The sequence below is a fragment of the Petromyzon marinus genome, chromosome 10, assembly GCF_048934315.1.
Source record: "Petromyzon marinus isolate PM22_M1 ecotype Great Lakes invasive population chromosome 10, UKy_Petmar_22M1.pri1.0, whole genome shotgun sequence".
NCBI lineage: Eukaryota > Metazoa > Chordata > Hyperoartia > Petromyzontiformes > Petromyzontidae > Petromyzon > Petromyzon marinus.
Genome location: NC_133676.1, coordinates 8,557,742 through 8,578,337, shown reverse-complemented (window position 1 = coordinate 8,578,337; position 20,596 = coordinate 8,557,742). Strand labels below are relative to the sequence as shown.

Below are 20,596 nucleotides of genomic sequence, written 5' to 3'. Positions count from 1 at the left end.
TACACCTCTACAGTACTCAGTACAGAATCTCCAGTGGCTAAAACCACTGTTTTACCAAAACCTGACCACCTGTCACCCCCCCCCCCCCCCCCCACACGCAAGGTGCAGTATCGGACATGTGCAGTCCCGGAGACCGGGGCCACCCTAGGACGGACCTAATTCCTCCTGCGAGTGCCACGCTGGAGGTGCTGGATCTGCCCCACGGTATCTCCCGCGTGGAGGCCGACGCTCTCCTGGGCAAGCTGGCGGCGGCGGGTGGCGAGATTCACTGGCTGCAAGACGCCAGAATGGAGCAGGGTCAGGCCGCTGCAGCCTCCTCCTTGGCAGGCTGCAACGCAGGCAGGTACAACGCCAAGCTCGGCTCCACTGTCGACACTGAGAAGCACACCCCAGGATCTAATGGGGAGCAGAAGTCGCACTGGGATGTGCGACGAGAGGTACCGGTGGTGACGACATCACGGATCGACGTGGCATCCGGACCCAAAGCGCACTTGGAGGTGAGCTGCTCCTCGGACGGTGGTCACGCGGAAGCGAAAACACAACTCAGGGATGTCAGCCCCACCGCGGGCACGAACCGCCGAGGACTCCCAGAGTGCGACGGCGGCAGTGGCGCCTTCCCCGACCCAGCCTCGGAGCGTGGCAATGGTTCATCAGCGCTGCGCCAAGACTTGGCCTCCCACTACAAGGTGGTGGCGGTGTTCCCCACCCGGCAGCTGGCACAGGCTGCCCTGGCCAAGCTCGGGCATGGCACTGGCAGCGGGTTCCGCCTGAGACCTTTTCGACGCCGGTATGAGGCGCACACGCTGGAGAGGGCGAGCTCTCACTAGCGGAGGAGAGGAGGGGGGGGTGGGGTTTGGGTTGAAGGTCGTGTGGAAGAGGGGAAGGGAGAATCTGGTTCAATGGGTGCAGTTACAGAAATTCAATGGTCCAGACTTGGGCCTTGCTCATACAATTTCACCAGGGCGCACACTGAGAAACACCAACACACTTGCGCTGTCAAGTGTGACTTGGGTAGATTACCTTCTCTCTCTGAGGGTTCATCCATAAAAAAGATCGTCTGGGAATAAAGAAACATTCTTTGTCTCCTGGATATGTATAATCTTGAAGTGACAAAGCTCGCTTATTTATTTTTGTCTGATAGAAGCTGACTCTCTCTGTTTTTGTAGCAAAAGCACATGCATATTTAAAAAAAAATTTTGACAGATTTCATCTAGTATTGTTGTTATGGACAAATTGGGTTTCAGAAACGGTCTGCCTTCCTCCAGCGAGCCAGTTTTTTTTTTTGTCACGAAGATTATTCTCTGGAGATTTTTTTTACCGATGCAGCCACATTGCTGCTGTCCAATCATAGCTCGGCAAACTCACATTAAAGGTGCTTTGGCACGATAAATATTTGAAGCTATACGCAATGTGTGCAGAAAAGTCAACGTTATTCTTTCCACACACACACACGAGGTTATTTCCACCGTTCAATAGAGCACAGAGCAGTCGGTGATGAAGTCCGTGTGGTAATACCCATATCTCCCTTCATCCTCCTGCTTTCTGGCTAATCAGATCATTTCCCTTGGCAACTTATCGATGCATTGCTTCTAGGCTACAAAGGAGCCAGCTTCAAAACCGTTACTAGTTATATTCCTTTTTTTAATTCTCTCCTTCACCTCACAAAGATTTGGCCGTAAATATTTGATACGAGCACCTGTTGTGACAAGCCAATTTTGCCTGCCCCCTCAAAGTTTTTTTTTTATTTAAAACTACCCATCCACTGCCAACGAACGCGCGCACACCTTCCCCCACTATATCTGCAAACGTGAAGGTTTAAATATTTAAATTAATCTGGCTGGCGCCGCATACACGCTACACCCATCCCCCGGAATGGAGGACGAGGGGTGGGGGCGCTCTGCTATTCAGCCGCACCTGATTCAGCTGCTGCCGCATCTCGTGCGCCAGCAGTTTCCCTCATTAGTCGGGATTTCCTGGAACGTGTGCGTTGGACTGTGACGGCCGTGTCCCACCAGCAGCAAGCGGTAACGGAGCGAGGTGTCTCCCGGCCGTGCGCCGCGGTGTACTCCGCACGTGACATCTGCTTTGCGTCCTACTCATGAGCGTGCAGTGTGCGTCAACTCGGCCTTGCTTGGGCTGCACATCGCGCAGTCTTCTCAAATTTACAAACTCACGTTTCTCTGCTGCTACCTTTCGTCACGCACGTGGAGGAGCTGTTTAGGTCCATGCTGCTGCTTTACAATTATGATTTCATCATCGTCGGTCATGATCAATCCACTGCTGGGTAATGGCCTCCATTCTCTTTACTGTTATTCTCCCCGTGCAAATGACTTAATGACTACAAATGATTCTCAAATGTGTTTCTTTGAAATCCAACTGTGACTCCTGTCCGATAGTAATTATATTCATCAACCAGTCATATCCCACTCAAACAACATTGCTCAATATTTCTAAAACACTATTTTTGTAATTGTGTAGCATTGAAAGGTGATAATTTCATATCAGGATAAAATATATATAAATATAGGTGTCCATAGATTTACAAAAGGGACACGTTCTTCCAAAAGCATAAAAAACTAAATTTTGGAATTTGGAATGGCTTTTCCCATTAATTTAATTTTAAAAAATTAGGGCTGTGTTTCGGACTGTCATTCAAATTCTACTCCTCGCCTAAAAAAATATACACTTGTATCACTTTCTACAATACAAAAATAATAATAATAACGGCCAGGAATATTATTTTTTAATAATTTTAATCAAAAATAATTAAACAATTTCAGGGAACTCGCCAAAAGATCAGCATGTTGGAACGACTGGAAAGGTGATGTGGAGGCATTGCTATTGCACTGTAGGGATGCCGTGACACTATCGTGGGTGGATGACGCAGCCTCCCCCCAGGTGGTTCTTATTTGATCTCATCGCGTGTGCCATTTAAAATTTCGTTCACGCAGAAATTCGATTTCGTTGATTAAAAAGTGTCTATAATTTGTCAATTGCGTTTAAGCGACATTTCATAAACCTGTGTTGATAAAAGTGTTAAGAACACCCAGTGAAGTCACCTATCAAAACAATAGCTTTCCATTCCCAGTGTTTTAGTTGTCATTTGCACTAGAAGTACTGTGCAGCGGGCTCTAATTTAAAAATAAATTGAAGGTTCAAGTGTCCCCATGCCGCCCATTCACCTTTGAAACGATCTGTCATCCCTTGCTCTAAAAGGGAACAAACAAGTTGGTAAGCATATTACTTGACCACTGCTCTGCAGTTGATGCATAATAATTGTATTGCCCTCTGTGGCAGAATTACTTTTGGCACATACACTAAAACATCCCATTAAATTTCAATATTTCAGAATCAGAATCTTTATTTATCCTGGAGAAGTATGCTTACAGCATGTACATTAAAGTACTTTATTACAGCGTATATAAGGCATTTCTATTATAATGTTCCCTATTCAATTACATGACACCGCACATCCAACTAAAACAGTATTGCATTTCTCGAAAATGGTTTATGGGGGTTAGGGTATTGATAAGGTCAAGGCAAGCCACCGTGCGGTGGTGACTCCTGGCAAACACAGATAAGACGGGTCTGTGAAATTAGACCCCTCCATGGTGCTTCCATGCTGCCCTTTTGGCTGCAGGTAAAAAAAACAATTGACATATCCGTGAGGCTCACGGACCTGGCAGGTGTAACCGTCACCTTGCATATACCGCGAGCATCCGAAGCGCTCCAGCGCAGTGTTGCAGTGAGCAGCGAAGTGCAAGACAACACACCGGGCCCATCGATATACACGCTTACACACCAATGTGTACTGTGCACAATGTTGAAATGTTTTGACGGTTGACAGGTGATGTTTATGCAGTGCTGTTGATTTTTAAGAAGACAAAAAAAAACAAGTACATAAAATGGTTGACTAGTTGGGAATTAATGCTTTACTCTGCATTTGTGAGTTTTTGTGAGACCCCCTCTCCTCCCCTCCTTCCCTGTACAGGAAACAAAAAAATGGGACATCCAGCCCATTTTTAATAAACTCCTCGCCAGTGTCATTACTTGATTGCTTGGTGTTATGTTTTAGAGTGAATTTCCAGTTTTAGATGATGTAATTCTTGGCTGTGTCATGAACAGTGGGTATTTTTTGTGTTTTTTACAAGGATTTAGTTTTTGTATTCCTTTTCATCGACTGCTCTGTAAATTGAGGAAATTCAGCACCGTTTGAGTGCAGGTCAAATGACCACACCCCACTTTTTAACATTCATTTGTGCCACATTTAATGCTACACATAAGTGTGCAGGTGAAATTATTTTCTGTTCACTTTTTGTTCTTTTATGAAAACGTGCAGCTAATATAGTTGAGTGAAATGGAGTAAGGGTGTGGTTTGTAGCTTCCGTCCCAAGTGTATAGCTGCATAGTACACTTCAAAGATGCAAGGCCCCATATATATCTCGGTATGTGGGGCAACCAATAGACATTTCTGCCTTTGGCTTCAGTCCTTCACATGCCCAGCCTGCAGCACAAAGCATTCTCTTGTCTGCTGCATTAGTCACTACACCTTGACGGATCGTGTCCTTGGCTCGCTCTAACCGTCAGACAATGGGTTCACACCAAACAATGTGAACCACGGCGCATAGGGCTCCGTCATATTGTCTGAGTTGACAAAAAGGATGAACGTATACAACGACTGCATAGCTGCAAGAATCGTCAGAGCTCCAAATTCCCTCTCATGCCTCAAGACCTCGAATGGACATGAGCTTTCTCCAGTTTGCATCCATTGTATGCATTAGATATACTGCACTGCCAAGCACAGTGGTGGTACGTGGTTGGCATGGGTTCTGGTCCAATATGTCTAATTTGTCCAGTCTCCATCACTCGGCGCCTGGGTCTTTCTGGCCTATGGGCCCTGGTGGTGCAGTTGTACCGGCTGTACACTAAATAGCTATACAACTGACTCGGCAAGATAAAAAAAATATTTTTCTTTGGTGTGGACCTTTTTATTACACATTTCGGCAAGTGTATTTTTTTCAAACCCATACGTACCTTGTCTCGGCATTACCAATACCTGCCAAGAGAGTTGTGTACAGGTCATCATGATTCAGGAAGACAGCTTCAAGAATACGGCACAAAATAAATAACATCGGTGGGTTTCGGCCTGGTTAAATAATGTACGCACACGACTCAATCATGCACACCGCAGATGTGTAAACAGAGCAAGAGTTTTATGTTCCAATAGGTCTGGTAGAAGGTTTGGGGGTTAGTTATGGCATGGACTTTGTGTTGGGCAGGCTGCATGAATAGCTCTTTATTCGGACATCTATGTGAGCTATTGAGTCTTGGACATTCAAAAATAAGGGCCACATTCAAACACAATTGTAATATACCATAGAGCGGTTGTTACAAGTTATTTATTTTTCAGCAGTTTTTTATTTCAGTGATTGTTTTCGTTTTTCGAGAAAAAAAAAACAGTATATTATATCGCACTTTAAAATATCCTATCACTGTTGAAGGTGTTTGAAAAATCTGGCCATATACTATAGTCGCGTTTTCTATGACTTGTATCGAGTTTGTTCGCTACTGGGGACATGGGGGTTATGTTCTTTCTCCCTTTTTGCTGATGTATATTGTATATTGCGAGTCGTGTATAGAGCTGACGTGCGTCGTGAGTGCTTGTAGCTGTTTTCATTTCACTCTTTAGTCAACGGTGTCGTTTGTACAGTATTTAATTGCTATTACAACCAAACTTAAATTATACAATGGAATAAAATTTTAAAAACCGACATGTCCGATTCAATGTTTCTGCTCGTATAATTAAAGAGAATGACCACCACACGCTACGGGTAGCCTGCTATTGTCCTACTTGCTGTACTATCGCGTGTGTATTTCATGCTGATCGACCAACTCTGCTTGTATTACCATGCGAGTAATAAGCAGCGGGTTTTGTCTACTTTCAGTCAGCTTTGGCGTCGCCACACTCAACGGGAGCAAGATTACTTGGCTAACGGAAGGCGGGATTGGTGTATATTTGTAAGTGTTGTTCTCGGGGCTACTCGGACAGGATCAGGGCAGGATTAGCCTAAATTTAGGCTAATCCTGCCCTATGCGGAAAGGCAATCAATTTCAAGACTAACTTTTGTTAGGGGGGAGGGCATCTTTTTAACAGGGCCCAAATTCTAAAGTGTGTTTTAGATTTACAAATCGAGTATTGAGCATATGTGCCACATCACCTTTCTAGCCCTTCTGATTTTTTTTACATTGTTCAATCGGTCACTGCATAATTAAGCCATTATACGCCACCACCTGTCTGATGAATGTCTTCCCGTTCAGACTTCACCGCCAAGTATAGGAGAGGTCCATCCGAAAATTAATCCATCGCCTCGACTTCGAGAGGCGATGTTCTCTCCCCTGATTCAAGTTCCGACTCCTCTTTGGTCGCCCCCTTGTGACCATTCCACGTGCTGACATTTTCTCTTGGTTTTCGATTGCAGTACGGGTGCCTGAAAATCACTCCCAATTAGACGAAACCGATACATTATTCATCATTTAATTGTAGAATAATAGCGTTAGCTTTGTCAATCCATTGCTGGATGAAGGCCTCCCCACACTCGGTTATGGAGGGTTCGTTTGACCATGCTTCACCGCGATGTTCAGAACGGGTTGGTAAAAGAATGGCGGGTGGGGTAAAAACCCGTTTCGGATGTCACTGCCCAGTGATGTTGTCTGGTTCAGAGCGCAGTGCACAAACCGCTTCTCCAATACATTTATAAATCAAACAAAAGATCGTCACACAAATGTAGAACTCTGCCAATGGTTCTGCTAGATGAAGGCCACCCAGCATTGTTATGGAATAACAATGAGGGCATATAAATATGTCATGGCCTTGAGATGGGAACATTTTCTCAAGGCATTTCTTTACATACTCTTTGGTTCTTTCGGTAAAGTCACGTAGGTAAAAATTAAAATACAACAAAAATGAAAACTAAAATGCATTTCTTTCATCCGTTTAGATATGTATTTCTCTAAACCATATAACGCAAATAAGCATCACTTATCCGACCAAGAAACCAAAATGCTAATCAAGTTCCTCTCCATGAGCTGTCGATTATGACAAACCCTTCTTTCATCAGTTTCACATTTCTGTGTAATATTTTGGATTGTGGAATCATGGGTTATTGAATGATCTGATCCATATCTCACGGATAACGTGTACAAAAATGGAGTAGAATAGGTGCCGACTCCGTAAACCAGGATTTAGGTGACGCCTTCATGTGTTCAGGGCGAGAAATAAAACGTGCTGCGCACATGTCACGGGAGAGATAAGCGTTGTGTTGTGTAGAACAATCATCCCGGGCGAGCGCAAGAGCATCTGCCATGCACAGTGCGGGCGACTCGCTGCGCATTCCAATTAGGCGCCGGATTACAGCGGTGCCACAACACCACAGTTCGTGCTCTCGTGTGTGGGGGCCCTGCATGCATTAAGGAGGCATATATACAGTGTATATTTATGTATGCTGAACTTCTCTCGCACCGTACGTAGCCAACCGTGCTAATCGGAGGGGCGGGAGAAGGACAACAAACTAAAAACAACAAAAAGCAGTTCTAAGAAATGAATTTTCAACATAGATTTAAAAGTGCATAGCTCCAGTGGCTTCCGAATCTCGGAAAGAAGAGCCGTTCCAGACGTCCGCAGAAGCGCATCTGAAAGCGCCACGCGATGCAGTGACCGCCGTCTTTGTCCCATGGTTCGCAAAAAGCCGCTGCTGCGAGGATGACCGGAGGTTCGCGTGATGGTTTTACAATCATTGACGAGATCAACAGGCTATCGTGATTCATTAGTGACAAGCACTCGTGTGTGTGTGTGGTAATGAGTGCGACCTCAATGTATTCGTTCGGCAACTAAGCTCGTACAGCTCGGCGAGCACTGGATGGGACACGGTCGGATCAATAACGTGGGGAGTCCTGCCAGAGCGGCTCACTGGACTTGCAAGCCAGAGGACGCCGATTCGACTCCCTCTCCCCGTACGGCAGCTGAAACATTGGAAACCTTTGTAGTGATGCACCTCCCCCTCCACACCACCGTCTATACAACTCAGCAGTATAAATACACCACAGACGAACGGCAGGTCAATTGTGCTTACTCCCGCCTCTTTCAAGATGCCTTGCCTGCAGTGAGGAAGAGTAGGCCAAACACCTTCCGATGAGGCTCTAGAGAGCTTAATCTGGTGTAGGGACCCTTCTGCCAGCAAGAGAGAGCAGGCAGGGCGATCCATTTAACAGATACACCATCAGGTTTTCGTGGCCTTTATTTTCTTTTCAACATGTGCTCGAGTTTTGTGAAAGCGGTGGCTCAATTTCGTGCAGAGGAGAGCGTTAAAATGTGTGAATACGCGCACTGAGATCTGTACGGGATGCGTAGAGGCTTTGAAATAAATGTATATTTTCTATATATGTTCCAAATTAATTTCTCACAGTATCTTAAAATGGATCACCGTCTACATATATGCCTCTCTAAGTCAGGCCAATTGATATTGGTCTGCCTCATATCTGCTTGGTCTGAATTTCTCATCTGATCTTTGCGTGGGCCGATGGGCAGCTACCTGGCTCATTTTAGAATCGTTGCCTTCGCAGATGGACCACCTCGTTAGGGTCTCTGTCCGGCCAATGTACATCTGTAGATCTGTAGCGAATGCACATCTGTAGATGGAGATCTGTTTATGTGCATGCGCTCATACCGCGGGGCATGTTCCCGCGTAAAAGTTGAGTTTTCCAAATACGTTTACGAGACGGAGTGGGACTGTAAGCGGTGCCACGCGGGACTCCAGTCGTCGTGTGGCCTGCAAATGGGGAGTCGTGGGGGGCGGGGGGGGGGGCACTCAGCCGTGGATACAGTCGCCGCAGTCGTTTACTTACCGAGTAAAGCCTCACTGCTTCTCCCTCCAGACGATGCCAGGAGGGCCTTGCCTGCGACCTTTGGTAAAGAGTCATCGGAGGAGCGGTGGTGAAGTGGTTCGTGCAATGCGCCTGTAAAACCCGGCAACGTCGAGTTCGTTTCCTGGCACACGGCTAACATCAGTGGCGAGCGTTGTCAATCCCTCCCCTTTCACCAACCCACACTGAGGTGGGGAAGTATGGTCAAACGACCCCGAGACGGCACGGGGAGGCACATTATTCAGCCGTGGATTGACAGAGGACTGTCTGTATGCTAACACTGTGCATACTTAAGTGTTATTATGTCTTGTTTGTCCTTTGAGTTTTCAATTTGGCTTTGAAGCCTAATTTATGCCGGTAAGAAGTATTCATTGCTGTACATATTTTATTAAGAGCATTGTAAACGTTAGTTTGAATTATATTTTCGTTTAATCAAGCAATCAGTAAATCGATTTATATAAAAGGCATTTACACACGGGCGCGTGTGTTGGAGAGTAAATCCACAACATTTACAATTTGAGTACGACGTTTCGCTGGTAATTACATCCAGCATCATCGGGCGATTTGCTAGAATAGTGAAGCCATCCACCTGCTCTGGTCTTAAATAGAGCAAGATGACGTCATCACTGAACCCATCAGGTGCAGAGATCAGAGGCGGAGGAGGGGTATTGTAATTATCTAATAGATTAGTAATCAGTTAATTAGTGTTTCCTCTATAAGTAGTAACTAATTGGCGTTTCGTTTACGTGACAAATCCCTTACTAATTGGCTGTGTCGGGTGGTGGAGGGTTACGACACATTCATACTTACGCGATCTAACCCAAAAATATTTTTTCATGAATAATATTGGTCGCGAAAGCCGACGTGCTAAATGGACACACGCGGTGTTTCCCTGTTGAGGAGCCCACATGGCTACATCTCTCGTGCACCACCAAACACCACCATCAGCAGCAGCTATTATCAATCCACTGCATGGATAAAGGCTTTTTTCAAGCCGCCGTCATCTCTCGCGACCCTGTGATGTAGTGACCAATGATCCACCTCAATGCGCATCTCATTAAACATCACGGAACGCGTCCACCCTCCCATCTCCCAGCACCCCCTCACACCCCACACGCCGACCGACCGAGATATTAAAACATTATTTGACGTCGCAGTGGTGCCCAAGCACAACCAAACATTGAACGCAACGTAGTCGTCAATCACACCTTAAAAGGAAAACAAATAAAAAATGTTAACACTTACATGGGGCTATCGTTTTTAAGGGAAAATGAACGGATAACACACTGTAACATGATAACAAATGTATGTTAATAACTTCAAAAAGTCAAAGAGTATTCACTTGGTCGCCATCATTGTCAACACGTGGCCTGGAATCTTCTTCAGGTGGTATCCAGAGCCCGGAGGCAGCAGCACGTTTATTGTGGTATTGTTGCAAATTCTCAGAAGTGTCAACATTTTTTTTTAAAGCGCCCTGTATATGAGTTGACGTTTCTGGCAATGGCCTTTCTTCATAGAAAAAAAATGACATACAGCATATACTTGGTGACCCTTCATGGAATGGCTCCCCTTCATTTCACGTTCCGCTACTGACACTCGCTAACCAGTGTGCTGAAGGTCTAATAGTCCCACGTGAACCGACATGGCGTGAGAAGGAGGAGGCCTTCAGGCAGAAAGACATTGACAAAGGGCCGATTATGATCAATTCACTCACGTGCAAACGATCGTGAATGGCAGTGCGTACATTGCGATGATGTTCTAGGCCAGTGTTCTTCATTGCAAGGCCCCTAGGGCCACTGGCTGCCCCTGGTGGCCTTTAGTGCGGCCCCTGGCGTGCGGTCCCCGACAATACACAACGCGTGACAACACCACCACCCCCCATCATCATCATCATCGTGCTGTCAAACTCCCGATGGTTTACAATGTGTGGCGGCCTTCACACTGATGTCTCTTTCGATTTAAAGCTTTCGTGACTGCAAGGATTCATCTTCTTTGGTTCTTTTGGTAAAGTCACGTAGAATGAGAATAAAATAATAAAATAGCACAATAAAATTCTCACGACGTTGCGGCCGCTTGCTTTGTGGCCGAAACGTCATGAGAATTTTATTGTGTTATTTTATTATTTTATTCTCATTCTACGTGACTTTACCGAAAGAACCAAAGAAGACTGATGTCTCTGTCGGAGAAAGTGGCCCGCCCTCACCACCACCGCTATGAAAATTAGCAAAGGCCACTGTTGTCGGTCTATAAATAATATTCTGACAACTCTTAACTTCCAGTAAATATTTTCCCTTCTTCGAATTTGGGCCCCAGGAATGGCAGCCCGCGGGGCTTGACCGTTTTCACTCACGGGACAGGGGCAGCTGACGATGCCCTGCATCGGTGAACCAAGTAAATCTGCCTCCCGTTGAGTGTGACGCTGAAGCTAAATGACAACTGTCACTGCCCTCTACCGGTTACGAATATCAAATATGCAAAACGCATTCACGTATTATGCGCATCTGGCCATTGTTTTGTCGGTCCATGGGGTTTCAGCCCGTGTGCAGGAAGCCACGTGTGGATCGTTCTACATCGTAGCGCCGTGATAGATGGTTGCCGACTTTTGGGAGGCCTTCATCCAGCAGTGGATTGATCGTGGCTGGACGACGTTGATGACGATGTTCCATTGACGATGACATCTCAAGTACGATTTGTTTATCCCCCACGAGGGTTGTGACAAGTGCCTCATAAAGAGCAGAGCCAATCGGTGAAATACATCCATTTAACCTTAAATGGATGTAAATAACCTTAAGACGCGCCACGCATGACGTTAAAGACTCCCTCTGGTGTCATTCGCAAGAGTTAGGCCATTGGATGCTGACGTCAGGGTCCAGATTTGTCGAGTCGAAAATTACACCGTAAATTCGTCAATTGGGATGTGTACACACAGCTACAATCATCGCCACCTACTGGCAGACTAATACCCCGGGTTATTCTTGCAAATGAGACTAACTTAAAACTTTCTATTTTTTAAATCGGTACGTAAATTGCCATTTCACGAGGGCATGATTATAAGTATAACAATATTATATTTCATCAATGTAACATGGTAATATATTTAACGATATATACAACATTGTTATATATTACATATGCAGTATATTATTTATAACATGCGTGTTCAGGACAGTTGTGTATGCCTGCGAGACTTGGACATTGAAAAAGACTGACAGAAACAAGATATTGGCATTCGAAATGTATTGCTACAGAACGATACTGGATCTAAACTGGACCCAAAGAGTGATCAATGTAGAAATAAGAACAAGGTTGCACACAGTAGAAGAAGACCTGATGATGCAGGAAGTGATGAGAAGGAAACTGGCACTATTTGGACACATATGTAGAAAAGACAACAGAGAAATTTAAAAGTGGTGGTGTTTGTTGTTCGGCAAAATGGAAGGAACTGGAAAGCGAGGAAGACCTCAGAGACTTGAGCATATTGGCACAAGACAGGGGGAGAGTGGAAACAAATGATGAAACGTGCAGTGGACACATTCGTGCTAGCTGTCCATGGATCGGGATGACGATGAGATCATTTATAACTATGTAATATAATCACGTTTGCATATACACATAAGTTATATATATAAAATAACCCCCCCCCCTTCCCCCAATAGGCATGGCATACGAAAGGGTCGAGTGGGCCAGCACCACTCCTGGCCGCCTTTGTTTCCCTCGTGCTGCACCGATGTTCACACCGCATTAGGTACCCATTTAAGACCGAGTCGACCTTGGGGAGACCCAGGACACACCATTTGCAAACAATTACACAAATTCGCCACTCGTCTTATACAACGTTGCCACTAATGCTACAACGTGACCGTGAATCGAACGTAAGGTCACTCTAGGGAGCGGTGGCGCAGTGCAGCTAAGCGCTGCGCGACCGCTCTCCCAAACACACAAACACCACGATGGATGTGTTGCGCGCACACGCGGGTTGCGCTTGCGTGGAGACGGGGGACGTGGAGGAGGCGGATTCTTTTGTGCATGGCGAGTAGGGATGGCGAAGAGGAGGGAGGGGGGGTGATAAAGAGGAGAACGGGGTAGGGTGGGGGGAGGGGTGCGACAGGGGGCTAGGGGGACACGCACATATAAAGCACAAGCGGATTCCGAAGTGAGGAGACTGGAAAAAAATAAGCGTCTCGTCCCAGCTGCCAGCACTCTGCTCTAGGAGCACGATCTGTATTCGCGCTCTGTTCCTGGCTCAGCCTCCCTCCTCACCCTCCTCATTCTGCTCATCCTCACCCTAATCCTCCACCCGCTGCAGTCGTGCCACGCCGCGCTCCGCCGCTTCTCAAACTGACAGCCTCCTGGGATTTCCACCCAACAAGTTATTCCGGATCACCTCGTTGCCAATGTGCGAGCGCGTATGGCGGAGCGCGGTGGTCGGGTTCAGCGCGCACTGAGCAACGAACCCACGACCACCCGAGTTCGATGCCTGGCTTACGACTATTGGCGATTGGCGGCGGCGGCTGATATCAGAACCTGTTGCTGCGGCTTCTCCTAGATCGACTCAGCCTGAATACACGAGCGCCTGTTGCGGTGTGTAAACACAAGCGGAGAGACAAAGGCGACCGGACGTGCTAGTGGTGGTGGAGGTCACACCACAGCATCTCCTCGTGCGCCCTACCGGACTCCAACAGTTTGTTAAAGACTGCACGGGAACCTTTGTGGTATGTGTACGGACAATAATTTACATAGCACGCATGCCAATGGCATTTTAAGCAGCTACCGCGCGCGTTGAAGAGAGGCGAGGAGGGCAACGGAGAAACGGAGATAAGGTGGAGGAGACGGAAGAGGAGGAAGACGGAGAAGCAGCAGCAGGGGGAGAGGGGGGGCACGGCAGCATCATCAGCCGACGGTGCCTCCCCGCCGATATGAGCGCTCAGCACGAGAAGGAGAACGAGCCCCTGAGCCCAGGGGGCCCTGATCCCCTTGCCATGAGCGAGCCCAGCCACGCGGAGTCCCCGGTAAGGGTCACGCTGTGGCCGCGGGTTGGGAACGGTGAGGGCGGTTGTTGGCAGTTTTCGCATGTACACGTAAAGAAAATGTGTTTTTGTAATTTTAAGATTTATGTGACGCGTGTGAAAGATATTTTTCGGTATAAATGTTCACATCTATTACTGCGAAACTATATTATTCGAAAGGCTTAATTTCCAACGCAGCTGTCCCCGGAGGCTGAGCTCCGGATATAATTCGATGAAAAATGTATCCCCGGATTATGCTCTGTAAAATGTGTACTGTAATTATTATTCCTTATCGTAGAGCTCTATGGTAAATAAGATTGTTACATGGTGTGGATTTCTCTCCAACACACCGGTGTGCTGAAGCAGTAATGGGCACGTTTGCTCATCACGTGACAACTTTATTAATCGGCTGTGGTCGTGTGGAGGAGGACATACGACACACATTTTTCTTACGCGATCTGGACAAATAATGCATTATGAATCGTACCTCAAGTGATGATTGTGATTGGAATAACAAAACGAATGCATAAATGAAGTGATGAGATCCGTTCATGTCCAGGAGTGAGATGGATTTGTAGCAGCACTGGATCGCTAGTGATGTCGACGACGTGAGGAGGCCAGTGCGTTATGTATGCTGACCTTCTTTCGCACGGTACGTGGCCAACCGTGCTAATTGGATGTGCCAAATCATGATGAATGCCGATGACATTGATGATGAATGTGAAGTTCACCTTCAGGTGTTTTATACAACCAGATACGCAGCTTGGGTGGGTGGCCGTTAGCGTGTCTGGCGGCATGGGCCACAGTGCAAGAGATTGCATGGGGCCCCCTGTCCAATTTTATCTCCTCCTTGGTAACCCGGAATCTAAGCCCCTCCAGTGCTGCTGTGCCACCTGTGCACTCGGTAGCTACGCCACTGCAGACGCAGATATTGCGCGTGTTAAATGGAAAGTATTTACTCTCATCAGCCAGGAAAATACATGATGGTGGTACAACTCAGGTTGAAAACATGCAAACTGGAAACCCAATATAAATAATTTAGCTCATCATCCATCGGCCACTGTCGATCCACTGCTGGATGAGGGCTTCCCTCGTCCCATCCCCATCATGGTCCTGTTTACCAGACTAAAACATTGACAATGTCATCTTGGCATGACTTACATTTTTTAATAACTGATTATTTCTTTAGAACTGTGTTTAGTTTGTTGTCCTTCCCCCGCAATTCCGATTAGCACGGCTGGCTATGTACGGTGCGAAAGACGTTCAACATACAGTGAGGGAAAAAAGAATTTGATCCCCTGCTGATGTCGTACGTTTGCCCACTGACAAAGAAATGATCAGTCTTTAATTTTAATGGTAGGTTTATTTGAACAGTGAGACACAGAATAACAACAACAAAAAATCCAGAAAAACGCATGTCAAAAATGTTATAAATTGATTTGCATTTCGATTTAAAGCTTTCGTGACTGCAAGGATTCATCTTCTTTGGTTATTTCGGTAAAGTCACGTAGAATGAGAATAAAATAATAAAATAACTGATTGTGTTGTGGCCGAAACGTCGTGAGAATTTTATTGTATTATTTTATTTTATTATTTTATTCTCATTTTACGTGACTTTACCGAAAGAACCAAAGAAAATTGATTTGCATTTTAATGAGGGAAATAAGTATTTGACCCCTCTGCAAAACATGCCTTAGTACTTGGTGGCAAAACCCTTGTTGGCAATCACAGAGGTCAGACGTTTCTTGTAGTTGGCCACCAGGTTTGCACACATCTCAAGAGGGATTTTGTCCCACTCCTCTTTGCAGATCTTCTCTAAGTCATTAAAGTTTCGAGGCTGACGTTTGGCAACTCGAACCTTCAGCTCCCTCCACAGATTTTCTATGGGATTAAGGTCTGGAGACTGGCTAGGCCACTCCAGGACCTTAATGTGCATCTTCTTGAGCCACTCCTTTGTTGCCTTGGCCGTGTGTCTTGGGCCATTGTCATGCTAGAATACCCATCCACGACCCATTTTCAATGCCCTGGCTGAGGGAAGGAGGTTCTCACCCAAGATTTGACGGTACATGGCCCCGTCCATCGTCCCTTTGATGCGGTGAAGTTTGTCCTGTCCCCTTAGCAGAAAAACACCCCCAAAGCCTAATGTTTCCACCTCCATGTTTGACGGTGGGGATGGTGTTCTTGGGGTCATAGGCAGCATTCCTCTTCCTCCTCCAAACACGGCGAGTTGAGTTGATGCCAAAGAGCTCTATTTTGGTCTCATCTGACCACAACACTTTCACCCAGTTGTCCTCTGAATCATTCAGATGTTCATTGGCAAACTTCAGACGGGCATGTATATGTGCTTTCTTGAGCAGGGGCACCTTGTGGGCGCTGCAGGATTTCAGTCCTTCACGGTGTAGTGTGTTACCAATTGTTTTCTTGGTGACTATGGTCCCAGCTGCCTTGAGATCATTGACAATATCCTCCCGTGTAGTTCTGGGCTGATTCCTCACCGTTCTCATGATCATTGCAACTCCACGAGGTGAGATCTTGCATGGAGCCCCAGGCCGAGGGAGATTGACAGTTCTTTTGTGTTTCTTCCATTTGCGAATAATCGCACCAACTGTTGTCACCTTCTCACCAAGCTGCTTGTAGCCCATTCCAGCCTTGTATAGGTCTACAATCTTGTCCCTGACATCCTTGGAGAGCTCTTTGGTCTTGGCCATGGTGGAGAGTTTGGAATCTGATTGATTGATTGATTGCTTCTGTGGACAGGTGTCTTTAATACAGGTAACACGCTGAGATTAGGAGCACTCCCTTTAAGAGTGTGCTCCTAATCTCAGCTCGTTACCTGTATAAAAGACACTTGGGAGCCAGAAATCTTTCTGATTGAGAGGGGGTCAAATACTTATTTCCCTCATTAAAATGCAAATCAATTTATAAAATTTTTGACATGCGTTTTTCTGGATTTTTTGTTGTTATTCTGTCTCTCACTGTTCAAATAAACCTACCATTAAAATTATAGACTGATAATTTCTTTGTCCGTGGGCAAACGTACAAAATCAGCAGGCGATCAAATACTTTTTTTCCCTCACTGTACATACATACATAACGGGATGCTTTCAGGACCAAAATCATTATTCATAATTGATTGTTGGGTCCGTTGAAATGTCCATATCAGCGTAACGTCCATAACCAATTGTTAAATATGAACCCCTAAGTGACACTACCCGCAAAATAACATGCTCTATACATTATTATTGCACATTTGACTTTGTGATTGCCTATCTTGTGGAAGTACCCACAACGTATTTGAAAAGCAAGTATTAATATGTATTTATATGATTGATGCATGTTCATATATTTTTTAGGTAAAAAAAAAACAGGAAAACAAACGTTAAACAATTCGCTCGCATGTAGCGAAACCAGAACAGAACTCCTACAAACGGAGATCAGTGAAGAACATTTGGGTCCATCATCCCCGCCGCAGTAGGGACGACAATCGGGAGCAGCAGATTCACGGGGAAGCGAAATAAAGGGAAGAGTGGGAGGGGAATGATGTAGTCAAACAAAACACAAATAAAATGTCTTTTGTTATATCTATAACCGTAGCTTCAACCATTAATAACTCATATAAAATGAATAGTTGAAAGCGTGCGATTACAATACAACACGTTTAGCAGTGCATTGAGCCCTGCGTCAGATTGAACACCCACGCACGTGTCCCAAAGGGCTTAATTTCTCACCGGTTGAATGAAATATTTGACACGTGATGAGTAATCACAGACAAAGCCAGAGGGTTATACTTGATGTGGTGTGCCGAGTGCAGGGAATATTTTGGAGGAACTCGCCGACCGGGACAGACCCGCGGTGCGGTTCCACAATGTGGTCCCACCATGTAGTTCCACGTGGATCGCTGTGACTAGGAACAGCAGCTTTTGTAGCGGAGTGCACCCATGAATGGCTCATTCTCAGCATGTATTAATACCGCTTAAAAGTTTAACTTTATTTGTGTGTGACTGCGTGCGTGACTTCCTCGGCAGTTGTTGCTTAGGTCGCCCTCCTTGCGACCTGGTCTCCGTAGACCGCTACGGCAAACAATCGCATAATTTACGAATTGGTATGCAACAAGATGGTGAATGTTACCATTGGTCTACGGAGACCCGGTGGAACGAGATCGACTTCAGCAACAACTGGTGATGAGTCACAAATGCAGTCATACCCGAATAAAGTAGGAATATTACATGTAATCAAAGTTGCGGAAACCTCCATATTAACGAATGATGGTAACACGTGAACGAAAAAGAAGACCACATCCAGCAAAGTCTATCGACCAATAAGCCTTCTGCAGCAGTGCGCCTCCAAGTGCTTGTTTGAACGAGTAGACGGTGAAGTGTCTTTCACTTCTCTGAGTCTTATCATCAGTGTGGCCTGTAAAAGAAAAGCAGCATAATTTGCTACCGGTGTCTAAGTCCTCCATTATCACCAGAGGGTCCGTTCAGAGCAACGTATGCCAGTTGATCTTCAGATGGAGCTTTAAAGGTTTCACGTGGTAGGGAATAGGGAGGGAGACTACGAGCGAGATGGAAGAATGCACTGGAATGCGATACGAGGGTGATAGATGCGACAAGTGAAGAGGCAAAATATTGAAGCACGTGGAGATCTAAAAGTATGACTGAATTTTAACAGCGTTGCAAGTCAAGCAGGGCCTTGCAAGCAATGTTACGGATATTGCATACATGTTTGGAATCTCGGATGCATGGAATTCATTATTTTATTTATTATCTTAATTGTAAACTACTGACAATGAATTTTAATCAAAGGTGTCCAGTTTGGGGGGACATTGCCCCCCCCCCGTGCCCCCCCAAACTCCGCCCATGAATGTGTATATGCATGTTAAATTTATTTCGCACAGTACGTAGCCAACCGCGCTAATCGGAGGCAATGTCACTTATCCAGGAGAGTGTCACTCGAGTCTGAAGACTTCATTCCAGGAGGGTCCGACATTGGGATGTTTGGCCGCTTTAAATTTGTGTTAGTGGAGTCTTCGTGCTGCAGGTGGGGAGGAAACTGGCGAACCTGCAACAAATTCCACTCCTACAAGGGGGGCAAACTACTCACAGGTCCAAACAGCCGGTGACGTCACGCAGTCGCGTCCCGTTTCTCTGCCATCGACCGCACCGCCTCTCGGCGGAGAAAGTTGCGGAGTACCACAAATCTCTGTAAATCCGCCAAACCCTTGCATCTCCCCCCCCCCCCAGCAATTTGGCGGATTGCAAACACACGCGACACTTGCCATCCACAGTCAGTTACATCGCTGATTCGTGTTGCTCTCTGATTTCACACCTTTACGCCCACGTTCAGGGGCGACACGAGGTATTTCGTTGGCGTTATCTTGAAATTGTTTGACAACGCGGTTAAGGGCCAGGGCATCTCAGCCTGGTAGAAATTTATAGAGGGATGGTTGAGCAAGGAGCCCAATGTGTTTTATTTAACCTTCATTGCCCTTGCAGTTAATGGGCACTTTTATCGACCGCAGCCTTACCGGTTTTTGATGAGATTAAAGGCATATTTTAACAATGTCCTTTATTTACCTAGGATAGCCTCAACGAGTCCAATGAATCTCTGTCAGAAGGGTACTGCATTGGGCTGCTTGGCCAGTTCTATTTAACGAGTGTTTCACTTGTGGAAGAAAATCAGGGGTGCCCGGAGAAAGCCAACACATGTGAGGAGATAATTCTCGAAGCTCTGCACACATAGATTAAATAATCAATTGCTGCACTACCATCTTCTGGCCTCCTTGCACATATTAGTTTGTACTATGTATTGGGGGTTTTTGTACAGCCACTATTGTTCCCGTACGCAACAGGTTTTCATATTTAAATATCCTTTAATTGAAATCTAATCTTATATCTGTATTCTCGTGTCTACACTCCATTGTTAAGTGAAGCAAAAATTCACCCACCATTAACTCTGGGGATGCATACTTACATTCGTCATGAACGAGCAGTGTACGTGATTCACTAAACGCGACGACACGCATGTGCACAGGTACACAACTGTGTTGTCACCTGGCCTTGTTATAAGGGATTCATTGTGTCCGGAGACCTCAAGCAAATAGCATTCCACCTGTCGATGACAACTACAGCGTGGTGTTATCTCAGCAGGTCATGTATGCAGCCGACTACTCTTCTATACCAGAACAACAGGAAACTGGGTGACTATGATTATGCAATGTCAGTAGGGGATATTTATGGAAATTATATTTTGTGAACTTCACTATGGGACGTGCGGTGGTGCAGTGGTCAACTCGCTGCACTATGAATCCATTGAGCAAAGTTTAATTCCTGGCTTTGGCTAACGTCAGTGGCAAGTGATATGTAAATCGGTGTTTGGTATGCCTTTAAACAAGCTCAGGCTACAAGCAATGGCGGAGCCAGGATTTTCAGGTAGGGGGGCAACCCCTCCAGCAATGAAAAATGATAGGAGTTGTTAGTAAGTAAGGACTTGTCCCTTGATTTTTATTCGACGTGTGTGCGGCGATGGCGCAGCCAACGATCGAGGGTCAATTTCGAACCGCGTTGTGATCGGCATCGCGCTCGCTGTAGGTGTTTGCTTTGGAAGTCGTGTACTGTATACGCAACTGCGCACAATTCTGTGAGTCACTTATAACTGCTTTGCCATTACTT

General features: G+C 45.9%; 2 protein-coding genes across 11 annotated transcripts in view; both read left to right on the top strand.

The window, feature by feature from the left end:
* LOC116940974 (R3H domain-containing protein 1-like) overlaps positions 1-5,771 on the top strand; it is a 69,835-nt gene extending 64,064 nt beyond the window's left edge. For 7 of the 8 annotated variants that reach the window (XM_032951446.2, XM_032951442.2, XM_032951441.2 and 4 more), the window contains one exon: positions 103-5,771. In XM_032951446.2, the coding sequence (XP_032807337.1) occupies positions 103-827 (725 nt within the window). In that variant the 3' untranslated portion in view covers positions 828-5,771. The remainder of the gene's footprint in view (positions 1-102) is intronic. The other variant, XM_032951447.2, reaches the window with a different exon arrangement.
* A 7,247-nt stretch (positions 5,772-13,018) lies between these two features.
* The window catches only part of LOC116940976 (SH3 and cysteine-rich domain-containing protein-like), a 31,187-nt gene continuing 23,609 nt past the window's right edge, over positions 13,019-20,596 (top strand). Inside the window, exon 1 of one of the 3 annotated variants that reach the window (XM_032951451.2) lies at positions 13,019-13,928. In XM_032951451.2, coding sequence (XP_032807342.2) covers positions 13,836-13,928 — 93 coding nt within the window. In that variant the 5' untranslated portion in view covers positions 13,019-13,835. The remainder of the gene's footprint in view (positions 13,929-20,596) is intronic. The other 2 variants (XM_032951450.2, XM_032951449.2) reach the window with 2 other exon arrangements.